The sequence below is a fragment of the Phalacrocorax aristotelis genome, chromosome 2 (genome assembly GCF_949628215.1).
Source record: "Phalacrocorax aristotelis chromosome 2, bGulAri2.1, whole genome shotgun sequence".
In the NCBI taxonomy this organism is placed as follows: Eukaryota; Metazoa; Chordata; class Aves; order Suliformes; family Phalacrocoracidae; genus Phalacrocorax; species Phalacrocorax aristotelis.
Genome location: NC_134277.1, coordinates 77,178,205 through 77,190,549, shown reverse-complemented (window position 1 = coordinate 77,190,549; position 12,345 = coordinate 77,178,205). Strand labels below are relative to the sequence as shown.

Here is a 12,345-nt window from a genome sequence, read left to right as displayed (position 1 = left end):
GAAATGGAGAATAGCCTCATTATCTCATACGCCAGAGAGTTTGATTTAAATATGCATATACTTATAGATTTCAAGCACACTTCCCTGCATAAAGCAAAAATAACCAGGCTGGGTATCACTAACATTTGGAGATGCTGGGTCACTACAGAAACTGCTGCCTTCATATTCAGGAAACTATGAAAAGCAACAATGTGGCCCCTTTTTAACTCATGGTGCAAGCCAGGGGTCACAGAATGCCGGGACCCTCACTGCAGCCTTCTGCTCCTGAACAAATTTCACAGGGCGGTGATAAATCCAACGATTTTCCCACCCTCAGGACTTCAGTACCGCTTCTTTGTTTTTTTAATTGCACAAAGCCCTTCATCAGTAAGGCTGCTGGCAGCGGTGAGTTAGCCTGGCAAGAGGGAGAGCGAGGTCAGCTCAGTCCCTGGCCACTTCTCCGAGTTGTATCGCAGATAGCAGCTGCTCCATGTGGACTCAGAAAGCTGCAGCAGCACCACTGCCAAGCTGGAGCTATATCACTCCACCCCACCAAGGACCTCACCCCAGGCTATTTAAATGACCTTAACTCTGTGTTCCTACACTACGCTACATGGACTATCTCACCAGGGGGGACAAAAAGAGCATGTTTAGTCTGTCAAAGAGAGAATACCAAGTCTCCAGGGGATATTATTGCTGCCTAAAAGTACCTTGGGGGTAAACACTCTGGAGTTTTTTTAAAAAAAGCTATTTGAGTCAAAGGGCAATGTAACTCTGGCATGTGAGCAAAAGGGTTTAGACTACCCATGTGTAAATTCAGACCAAAAATTGGAAGGAAGTTCCCAACAGTGAGGGCAGGGTGGCCCTGGGACAGTCTTCCAGTTAGAGTGGAGGACAAATCAGCTCAGCTCATTTCAAAATGATGTTCAGCTTGTTTATCTACCATGCTAGGGGGGCTGACTGACATTTAGGATGCAGCATCTCCAGTCACAAGGGAGAAAACTGGATGTCCCACGAGATCTCTCTTTGGTTCCGTGTTCCTAAGTAAGATTGGAGAATCTCTGTGTTCTGGACTCTTTCTGTGTGTACATAAACATTCAGGTACTTGAACAACTTGAGAAAAGAAGAGCTTCTCTCTTCCTTCTTCCTCCAGAGAAAAGAAGAGCTGGAAACTGTTTTCTAGAAACCTTCTTTTATTTCAGGTATTACTGTTAACAATAATGTCCCTAGAGCTTGCTGTCTCCTTCTGAGTGCGTCTCTGCATGTTTCCACGTTGAATATTTCTCTCACACGTTTAAATCAGGAGGCCTGGAGTAACCTTCATGAAGTAGGTGGCGTGAGGGTGATGCAAAGCAGTAGAAATAAACCAGAATGTACAAAGCAGCCAGGACCAGACTTCAATATACTCATTGCTGCTCTTCTGCTGTGTGCTGCTACTGTCAAAGGAGGTTCTGGGCACCAGTTTAAGCCTTTAATAGCCAAAGGCTGATGTCATCTTCTGTCAGTCCGTGCTCAGGACGTGGTCCTGGCTGTCTCACGCAGTAGGAATTCCAAAGATGCTCTTGCCGGTGATTGCAACTCCAGATACGGGCCAGCGAACTGCACGGTCAGACTGTAATTAATTTACAGATTGTTCTGTTCAGAAAGTGGGTGGTTTCTATGTAAAGGTAAAACATCAGCTTCGTTGTTACAAAACCTTTCACAAGGTAGTCACGTATTTCCATTGCAAGTTCCTCTGTTTTCTGTGATGTGTTTAACCCGCTTGTGCAGGATATGAAGATGATGTGGAAGTGTGGAGGAGCGTTTTATTAGGAGATGTAAACTTTAGTTTTGTTATGGTTCTGTTTTATTGATGGTTTGTCTATTATATGTATGCACTAAAAAACCCCACCAACTAAAAATACTGTTTCACTAAGATTTTATCTCGGGGTTCTCAGTGACAATTTATCTCCCTTAACATTGATGTAACTGGTTAATTGCCCAGAACTCCCACTTTATTGCAGTCTATAGCATTTTTGATGAATGATGTTTCACTGTGATTTTACAAAATGTATTTAAAAGGAAAGATCTCAGGCAGTTACAGCCCTATCCAACTGATATTACTCAGCTAAAACATCCCCAGGAGCATAGAGATTTCTCTGAATAAATACTGTAGCATGGTACACTTACCATACAGAAAGTCATGCTTTCACACTGCTAATTGTATTTATCTGACCATAATTTTCCTTTTCAGTAATTCTTTTAAAAAATCACATTTTTGGGGAAAAAATACTGCTCTTTAACGGCTGCTTCTAAGCAGTTTTCAAGAAGTATTTTCAGTCATTTTAGTCCCTGAAATACAGTGACAGACTAACAGTACTGAAACTTTCTCTGTGAGTCTAGTCATGAAGCAGTGCTTTCTCTCCCTCTATATATATACATACACACACATATATATATATATTCCCCCCCCCCCCACATTTCCATGTTTCTCTCCATCTTGGCTAAGAGATCATTTCCTCAGACAAGATCGCTCGGGCCCAGTGCTTGGGTTCTGCGCTGAGACAGGCAACAGGGAGAACGTGTCAGATTGGAAAGAGTGGAAGGGGTACACTCACTGAACCTGTAAAATCATTTCACGCATGCTGCCAGGTGGCCATCGGCCAGCAATTACTGCTAAGCACCGACGCTCCTGGTGAGGCGCACACAGGTCTCATTATCAGCGCTCCAGGCCGTACAGTTTCCCTTCATCAGCTCTTTCTGTGAAGCCTTCTGGTAAGACTCCAGGAACATAACCACCGAGCGCAGGACAGAGCCCTGGAATAATTTAAGAAGGGGGATTCAGACCCACGCCGTAGGGCGTGGTGGCACACGACGCCTCCCCGGGGTCAGCGAGGGGAAGCGGTGTGGCTTCCAGCACATTCCGGGCTCCCGCCCTCACGCTCCCCCGGCCCCTAGCACCGGCGGCGGCGGCGGCGGGGGGCGGTGACGGGCAGAGCTGTAACGCACTGCGGGAGCCTCTCACAGGCGAGGCAGGTTTTCCTGCCTCGGAAAAAGGCCTGGGGGGGGCCGCCTGAGGGAGAAAGCCCCACCCCTTTCCCCCGCCGAGAGCAGGGACGCCCGGCGCGGCGGGAAGCGGAGCAGGCGCTGCCGGGACTTGTAGTCGCCCGCCGGCCGGCCGGCCGGCCCCGGGACTACACTTCCCAGCAGCCCCCACGCCCCGCCTTCCCCAGCCTCAGGCGCCGTCACGTTGTGTTTATCGGCGATGCCCCGCCCCGCCGCGCGAGCGGTGGCGTCAGCCCCGCCGGCCCCCCTCCGCTCGGTGGCCCTTGTCAGCGGCGAGGCGGGAGCTGCTTAATATTCATGAGGCGCGGGGAGCGGCCGGGGAGCGGCGGCTGGCTCGCTCGCTCACTCACTCGCTCTCTGCCTCCCTAATGGCGCTGGCGGCGGCGGGGGAGCGGGGCTGAGCCGGGCGTGCGGCGCGAGGGCACCGGCGGAATGCTCCCCGCTGCTACGTAATCCCCCCCGGCACGCGAGCGCCGCGCTCCGCCGGGCCCCCCCGACCCCCCCCCCTCGCCGCGGCGGGCCGCCGAGCGGCGCTCCCAGCAGGGCGGCGGCGGCGGCATCCCCGGCCCCGCGGGCAATGGAGCCCGCGCAACAGCGAACGAGAGAAGCCCCGGAGGCGAGCAGCGAGCGGGGGGAGCCGGAGAGCGGCTCCCCGGGCCGGAGAAGTCGGGCAGCGCCCGGCGCGGAGAGCGGCGTGGAGCCGTCGGGCGGCGGCGGGGGACAGCTGGACGGTAAAGGAGCCGGCGGCCCGCGGCGGAGGCGAGGGGTAACCGGCGGCTTCGCTCCCCCCGCGGCGCTGGCGGGCGGCGGGACTCCGGCGGCCCCCGGCGGGGCCGGCAACGCCAACTCCCTGCTCCTGCGGCGGGGGAGGCTGAAGAGGAACCTCTCTGCCGCCGCCTCCTCCTCGCCCGCCGCTGCCCCCGCCGCCTCGCTGGGCACCCGCAGCCTGGACAGGAAAGCGCTGCTGCTGAAGCCGCCCCGGCAGCTGCAGCCCCTGCAGCCCCCGGAGCGGGACTGGGTGCGGCGGGACCTGCAGCGGGGCTGCGTCCACGTCTACGAGCGCCACATGAACTGCTACCTGCGCCCGGTGCTTTGCACCCTGGAGACCACGGCGGCCGAGGTGGCCGCCCGCCTGCAGCAGCTCGGCCACCGGGGCGGCAGCAGCGTGGTGCGGGTGCTGGGCAAGGCGGGGGGCGCGCCGCCGCAGCCCCCGCCAGAGCCGGCGGCGGCCCCCGCCGAGGCGCCGCCGCCCGAGCCGCCGATGGAGGGACAGCGGCAGCGGCCGCAGCCGGAGGAGGAGGAGGAGAGGCCGAGGAGCCGGCGGGGGACGCGGGGCGGGCTGGCCGGAGGAGGCTGCGGGGAAGCGGCGCGGCCCGGCCGGTTGCCGCTGGGCGGCAGCGCCGAGGAGAGCGACTTGGCCGGCGGCCGGCCGAGCCCGGCGCCCTCCGACTTCAGCCCCGGGGCGCCGCCGGCCGAGCTATACCTGGCGGGGCCGCCGCTCTCCTGCCCCTCGCTACTGGGGGAGCTGGGGCCGGCCGGCTCCGACACCGAGAGCTTCAGCCCCAGCGCCGAGAGCGTCTCCGACCGGCTGGATCCCTACAGCAGCGGCGGCGGTGGCGGCGGCGGCTCGTCCTCCTCGGAGGAGCTGGAGGTGGAGCCGGTGCCCCCCGACGGGGTGGAAGCAGGTGCGGGGCCCGGCCGGGCCCCCCCCTGCCCAGGGGAGCTGTCCCCGGGGCGGACAGGGGGGGCGCCGGCGGGCGCGGCCGGCGGGCGGGAGCTGCCGGCGGGGACCGCGCCGCCGGGGCCGCCCGCCCTGTACGTGCAGCTCCACGGGGAGACCAGCCGGCGGCTGGAGGCCCATGAGAAGCCGCTGCAGATCCAGAACGACTACCTCTCCCAGCTGGGCTTTCGGGACCTGTGGCGGGTGCAGGAGGAGGGCATGGACTCGGAGACCGGCTGCCTCATACGGTTCTACGCCGGTGAGTTGGGGAGGTGGGGGGGGGGGGAGGGCGGCGGCGGGCGCGGATTCCCCCGCCCTTCCCCGCCCCGGCGGGGTGAGGGGAGGGCAGGCGGGCGGGGATGCCCCTCGGGCCGCCGGGGCTGCCGCCTCTCACGGGGAAGGTGGCCCGCGGGTGTCGCCGCGCCGGGGAGGGGCCGTGCGGGGAGGTCCCGGCGGTGGCGGGCAGGGCTGTCCCGGGCCGGCTGCCGGGGGAAGCGGCGTGGTAGCGGCGCGCAGAAGCTCCGGGCTGCCCCAGAGCTGAGGCTGTGCCCCAGCAGCTTCCCTCCTTCCCCTCAACGCGTGGGTAATGGAGGTCGCTCTTGTGTTGCTTTCCGTTCCCAGCGGCGGCGCTGGGCGTTCGGGGTTAAATCAGCCTTAAACTACCGCTTTCCCCAGTGACGCGAAACGCCCCGGTGCCGCTGCTGGGTCGGGGGGGGGAAGGTGGCAGGGTGTTGCAAGGGTTTGCAGGGTGCCGGCAGCTCTTTGGCGGTCCGGTTGAGCTGTGCGTTGTGCTGCGGCGTGCTCCGAGACCGCCCCGCGAGGGAGCCCGGGGCACGGCGGGCTCCTTCGGCGGGGGGGACGCTCCGCGCCCTTTTGCTCCTGAAATGGGTTGCAGGGCGCGCAGGTTCTCGAGCTGAGAACGGTGCGTTCCTGCAAACAAAACCCTGTACGTAGCTTTCCGTGGTGGTGGCGCTTGCGATCGGTGTTTCCCGTTTGATAGGGTAGCGGGGCTTCACTGAGAGGCTGAGGCAGTAGGCGAGGAAGGTACGCGAGTACAGGACACTTGTACCCTTTGAAAACGGGGTAGTCAAAACCTTTGTAATGAAAAGGCAGGAGCATTTTAATGCCGATTTGCTGTTACAACTTACAGTGCGGAATTTGGGGAGTACTGGGTGGAAAAGTTAGCTCCCACGTTGTAATTATGCAACCTTCTGCAGTTTCAGAGAGGTTTAAAAATACCTTGTGTGTCAGTTGAATTGGTTTGTATAAAATACTTACTGTAATCCTGGAACCCCTTGGGTTTTGTGTCCTGTCCATCTGTCCAAGAATGAGAAATTGTTTAGTGTCCAAGTGAGCATTCAGATACCTAGTAGGTTCTCCTGTGAAATAGCTAGATGTGGTATCCAAAGGTAAGATCGTGCTAGCAAAGTAACAGATACCATCCGTCTCCTTGCCGGTTGGCTGAGTGGAATGGTCCATCTCTGAGCTGTGAGAATTCAGTGCTTTAACTCTGAAACATACAGAGATTCTTCTCTTGAGTGAATTCCGCCGAATGTCAGACGGTAACGGCGGGGTGGGAAGGAGAGCAGTGGGCTAGGTACGTGCCCTGCTTTATTCAGAAGAGAATGTGGGAGTTTGTGGCGAGTGGTCAATTCAGCTTTTCTTCAGATTTCTTGGTCAGTTGTATAATGACCCTGGTGTGACAAGTGCAAGAAATACTATTTGTTGAAGGGATTGAGAGAAATAGGTTAGACATGTTGGGGTTAGAAAGGAGATAAAATATTTTTTTTTTTCAGATGATGATGGTCATCTGTGTGTTTCCGCTGCACTGTTGAGGGTGGAAGTCAGCAGGTGATACTGCAAGGGATGTCGCTTCCTTTGTTCCCAGCCCCACTATTAAATGGGGACACACAGACACGTTTTAAAGTGGGACAACCATGTGCCTCCTTTCCTAACAGGATGTGTTCTAAGGCAAACACAATCAGAAAACGGAGCTAAGTCTTACACACAGTTAAGCTCGTTTGCATGTAGTTTTTATGCATCAAATGATTAAGTCTGTACGTTAAATGCAGATATTCCAGCTCTGTTTTATTTCAGCGTCTCAACTTGATTGCTAACATAGCTCATACATTCTGGACTTCCTCATACAAAACCACTAAATAGAAATGTATTTCTATAAGCATACATAGGATTCAATTAATGCAAATTTCTTACGCAAGTTTGTATGCTAAGAAGTATGCCTCTGTACTTCAAAAGTGCAGTGTTTTTTGAAATCCTTATCTCTTTGAGGGGATCTGTGATCAACATCTAAAACACTTGTGATCAGGTGCTTGTAGCAGAATGGTTGCAGCATCTAATGTACGAGACCAGCCAAAAAGAGCTAAGAAAGTATTACTGACGTGTAACCATACTGATTTTATGTAACTGTCTTGGCAAGTTATCTCTCCTTCCTTATTTAAAATCCCCCCACCCCCTGAAGATAAAAGGGAGGGAAGGAGAGACACTTAAAAAGAGTACACATCAAATTAAACTGGAAAGGGGAGTGGTTTTTGGCCCCAAAGTTAGGGTGTTTTGCTTAGGAGAAGTACCTTTTTTTTTTTATAAATGATCTTCTAGGATTGTACCCTAAGGAAAGCTTTAAAACAGTGATTTCCTGTTTGCCTGGGACTTCATTGGTTTAAGCAGCCTGGCTTGTCCCAATGGATAGAGAACCACTAGCATCCCTATCCCTGTAATTTCCTGCAAGCTGTTTCAGTGGGATTTGGTGATCCTGGTCTTGTATTGATATAAAATGGCATAAACCTAGGCTGGATTTATTGCATTGCTTCTAAAAAGAATTCTTTCACCTAATCCCCTTGGAGTAGGGAAAGGAGACCACAGTAGCAATGTGGGGTGTTTTTTTTTTTTTAGTTCAGGGGAGAGACAATTTTAAGACTGGAAGATTACTATACTGAAACTTAATATCACAAATTCCAAATAACATGAGATGACACAGCCAATGATTTTTAGTGATTACTCCAGGTTGGTAATTTCTCTAGTTGTGGAATCTGGAAAATACATACTTAAAAAATAATTGCTAGGAGAACTGCAGGGAATCAGGATTTTTTTATTGACAAAACAGCTTTCTTAAGTAGCAGTCCATGAACATTTTGTAAATGAGCTATCTGTTCTACTAATGCAAAATTCAAAATTTAAAAGCCTCCAATTAAAACCAAAATTTGACACTAGGGAGGTGAAAGTGCTTCCTGTACATTGCCTTGGTTAATTTCAAAATGTGGTTAGGGCATCTTTATTTTGTTATGCCCTCTCCTTTTCTTACTCGGACTGTGAGCATGGTTGACTTCTTCAATCTCTTGACTCTGAGCATTAAACAGATAATGCCATTGCTAAAACAGAATCCCTCACAGCTTTAAGGGTCTGATTCTATTCCCTCTAACATCAATTTGAGCAGAATTGGGCATTAGTGGCTGGTCATGCATGTCAACTTTTCCCTCAGTTGAAATCCATCTCAACAAAAGATACCGTTCTCAAAGTTTGAAATGTTTAATCTCCATTTAAAAGGATATGGTTAAATAGCTTTCCACTGAGATATTACGTTACTGAGTTATGGAACTGCATAAGAATCCATAGTGCAGTTACAGTCATGATATTGTCGCTGGGAGACCGATTAGGTCAGACTTAGTAAACTATTCCTAAAACCATAAGAGTGGCTGTGATCCAGAAGACTTCTCGCAAACTGGTTACAGTATTCCTTATTGCTCGGTAAAAGTAATTTTTGTAAAACATAAGTTGTCCCAGTGGCCTCGACTTCTCTAATTTGCATGTAGAAGGAAAAATAGACGAATATACCAATCTCGTAATTTAAAAACTGTAAAACTGCTTACTTGTTTTGAGACTTTAGATTGAAAATAAGCGTGGAATCTCGTTCAGTGCTGTGTTCTGGATTATCTGCATGGCAAGGAGCATGAGTAACATGATCTTGGTCTTGAAGACTGGTTCAGTACAATGGATGTTTGAGGTGATGTTATTTGTGATTCTGGCACTTGGCCGCCATTAAATTCTCTGCTCTTTGATGTGACGTAGGGCTTCTGTACCTGCCGGTGTTATCAAATATACTACTTTTCAGTAGTTGATTGTCTGTAGGCAGAACACTAAGAAATGCCAGATGTATTTAGGGGTGTTAATTTTGCAACTGGCTGTCAGACGTTATTTGGGAAGAGATGTTTTTGTTCGTGTGACCTTTTAGAAAGCTATGAGGAGAAATGAATCCAGCTTTGTCTTAAAGTTCATTACAAGAAGGGTTGGTCCGTCCAGTACGAAGATAAGGGTGGGAAGATGTAGTGTCAGGGTCAGTTGCAGTGATGTAAGTAATTATTTATTTATTTTTTTTTAAAAAAGTACACTTGGTAGTTGGGATCACACTCAGACTTCCAGCTATATGGATGGGTACATGGTTTTGGGTGCTTACTCTTACAAGAAAACGCTGTAGGCCTGGCAATGCTGAGCTTTGTAGAATGTGACAGGTATTGAATCACTAGCTGCTTGTTGTGCTACTTGGTGAATAACTCAGTTTAGCTATTTAAGACATAGGTAAACTTGATTTAAGATAACTAAGTGCTATTTAAAATGTGCAAAGAGAGAGCTGCTTCTTAACAGAGGGTAGGAGAATAGCTGTGCCATAAAGAGTTTCTGCCTTTGGAGCACTGGCATAGTTTTGAAATCCAGTATCTTACTTAACGTGGAAGAAATTAATTCACGTTAAATGTGAATGGATTTTTTTTTTTTACAGATGTGATTGGTAAGGAGGGATCAACGAAAAGGAAAAAGTTCTGCCTAGGGCTGCTGTGCTTCTTATTTTTGGATTTGGTTTTTTTTTTACTTCCTAATGTGACTTGGATGTACTTTCCTTTACCTTGTAATCGTTTATCTGTTGGCATCTCCTGCAAAAAGAAGTAATACCTAAAACCTGTCACTTTGGGAAACTGTCTCATTTCAATTACATAGTGTGTTTAAATCCAAGCTCTGGCCTTGGTGGGACCAAAGTAGCGAAATTTCTAGTCTTGTTCTGCAGGAAAGTATAAAATAGCTGTGGTGCCATTGGCTTGATCCACCTGTCCGTGTGCGTAGCCGCTTGCTTATCTCCTCGCAGTTGGAATGGGGTCTTTCTAAGGTAGGCGGCTTTGCGAGCTCTGGGGCTGCGAGGGCGCAGCAGCCTCTCCTCCTGCGCGGGAGGAGCCCTACAGATAATGCTGGAATGCTGGTGAAACCGCAGCTGAACTCTGGTATGTGACAGCTGTTAAGTACAATGGTTTTTGCAACTTTTAAATTCTGTTGTATTCCTGGCTAGCATCCATAATTTAAGTACGTGTGAAGTACCAACATGGGAGATTTCAGTGTAATGTACATAAGAGTTACTATATATACTAAATATGTAGTACCTAAATTGGTACTTCCAGGAGCTGAATTTCCTCACTGCTGTGGCACGGAATGCAGCTTTCTCCTTTTATTTATTTTTTTTACTTTTTCTTTTCTCATTATGTATTTTGATACTATCCCTCTTTCCGTATCTCACCAGCTATTTCCTTGATTTTTTTTTTTTAAACTGTGCATAAACATTCTTTGGATGATGAAACTGCCGATATACCTAAAAGGCCTTGTGCAATTAAAACATCCATCTGTTCTGTTAGGACACTGATAGACTGCTATGCATCTAAAGCACTGCGTGGTTCTTGGGAAGATAATAGTACCAAAAAAAACCCCAAACCCCAAAACATTTATTTGAAACAGTGTTAGCAACTGGTAGTGCTTCTTATCTACCAAAGCCTACTTTGTGGTCTGATAAAACAATATAAAGAGAGATTTCTTTGTTATCCAAGTGATCCTCTGGAAAAGAAGCAAGTATAAAACACGATGTCTGAGAAGGTCTGAAAAAAGTATATGCATACAGAATTCCATAGAATAGAAGCTTAGAGATAGAAATCCTAAGGACAACTCCTGAGTTACATTCAGCTCTTTAATTTGGAGGGAACCTGTACCTCACATGCTTACAGCTGTATTTCCCTCTGTGTGTATGGGGTGGTCATTTTGAATTAACTGTTTAAGCTATTAGTATCTTGGTTAAAAAAAAAAAAAAAGAAAAAGAAAAAGAAACCAAAGACTGACTTTCTGTTTGCCTTGGACAGTAGAAGCAAAACCACTTTGACTTAGGCTTCAGCGTTTCATTATTTCACTGCTTGTGGAATGTGACACACTGGCATTTTCGATCAGCTAAATCTGCTAGTGTACTTGTTTCCAGCTTCCTTTGACTCAATTTTATTGTTCTATTTTAGAACTCTTGCTCAAATGAGGATTTGCGCTCTGTGAAGCTGTATGTCTGAAATACCCCTGCAATATTCAGTTCTCTGGGTCAAAGAATAAAGTTATTACATTTACCTTTGAGGTGTTTTTGGTGTGAATCCCAATGGAATAGACTTCCATGCTTTGGAGTGAGTTGCAGTTTTTGCAGGGAAACTAACTCAAGTAAAGGGGATGGGGTGGGGGTGTACTAAAGTCCCTTTTGTTTTGTAAGCTTCACTATCTTGGCCATGCGATTCCAGCTTATTTTTCCCTTCTCGAAGATGTTTGAGAGAAATGCAACCAACCTTTGTAAACAACTAAAGACTTTTAAGCTTACTGAAAAATCAGTGTGTCTTAACTTTTTCTAGATTTGGCTCTAAGACAGGAATTCTGAAACAGTAAGCTCTTGACAGGATATTTAAGAAACTTCACAGGAAGACAATGTCCTCATTTTAAAAATAATCAATAACCTCTTGCTTATGATAATCGCCTATGAGACTGGAAACTCGAGTTAGAATTCCATCTGCATGGTAATGACAGAGTTGCATATAGATTTGAGGTGGTTAAGCTCTGCAAACTTTGACATAAAGTTTATGTGAAAATTCTAGATTTTCAGCTTCCTGCTTCACTCAAAAGTGCCTTGTTTTATTCTTTGTGTAACTTTTGTCCTTCAGATGGCTTTTCTGGAGAGTCGAGTTAGCTGCAGCATTACTTTTTTTGAGAAAATAATTTTTACATTTTTCACTATAAAATAACATGTATTTGCTGTCGAATATATTTTTTCCAATTAGGCTGGCATCTGTCCAGTATGCTGTCTTAACATAGATACCATTTTCCAAAAATAAATAGTGGCAAATTCTAGTTGAACATTTTCCTCCTGATTGCTGTTAAATACTGAAGCCACCTTAGACATTGGAGAATTTTAAACTTAAACATTTTTATTTATAGTATATTTTAATTGACTCTTAATTTACTTTTTGCCATATGTGTGCTATATGATAAAATGTTACATATGCAAAGAATAGACATCACTTGCCTGTTGGAATGCAGCAGCTGTCCTAACAGCACGGAGGGACGTATGTGGGTTGTAAATGAATAACAACTTTGTGTCCCACTGAAATTCTATTCAGGATTTCAGGTAGGCAAAATTAATAGTAAAACCAGTTTTCTGTGGTGTCTGTGCTGGCACACTCGCTTTGGTGTGTGCCTTTTCTGGGGGAAAAAAAAAAAAAGCACTGGCAGTAATCACCATTTGGAGTCCTGTC

At 48.8% G+C, this 12,345-nt stretch overlaps 1 protein-coding gene across 1 annotated transcript in view; it reads left to right on the top strand.

Annotated features, from left to right (window-relative positions):
* The first annotated feature begins 3,487 nt into the window (after positions 1–3,487).
* PHLPP1 (PH domain and leucine rich repeat protein phosphatase 1) overlaps positions 3,488–12,345 on the top strand; it is a 143,829-nt gene continuing 134,971 nt past the window's right edge. Inside the window, exon 1 of the mRNA XM_075084194.1 lies at positions 3,488–5,003. Coding sequence (XP_074940295.1) covers positions 3,602–5,003 — 1,402 coding nt within the window. The 5' untranslated portion in view covers positions 3,488–3,601. The remainder of the gene's footprint in view (positions 5,004–12,345) is intronic.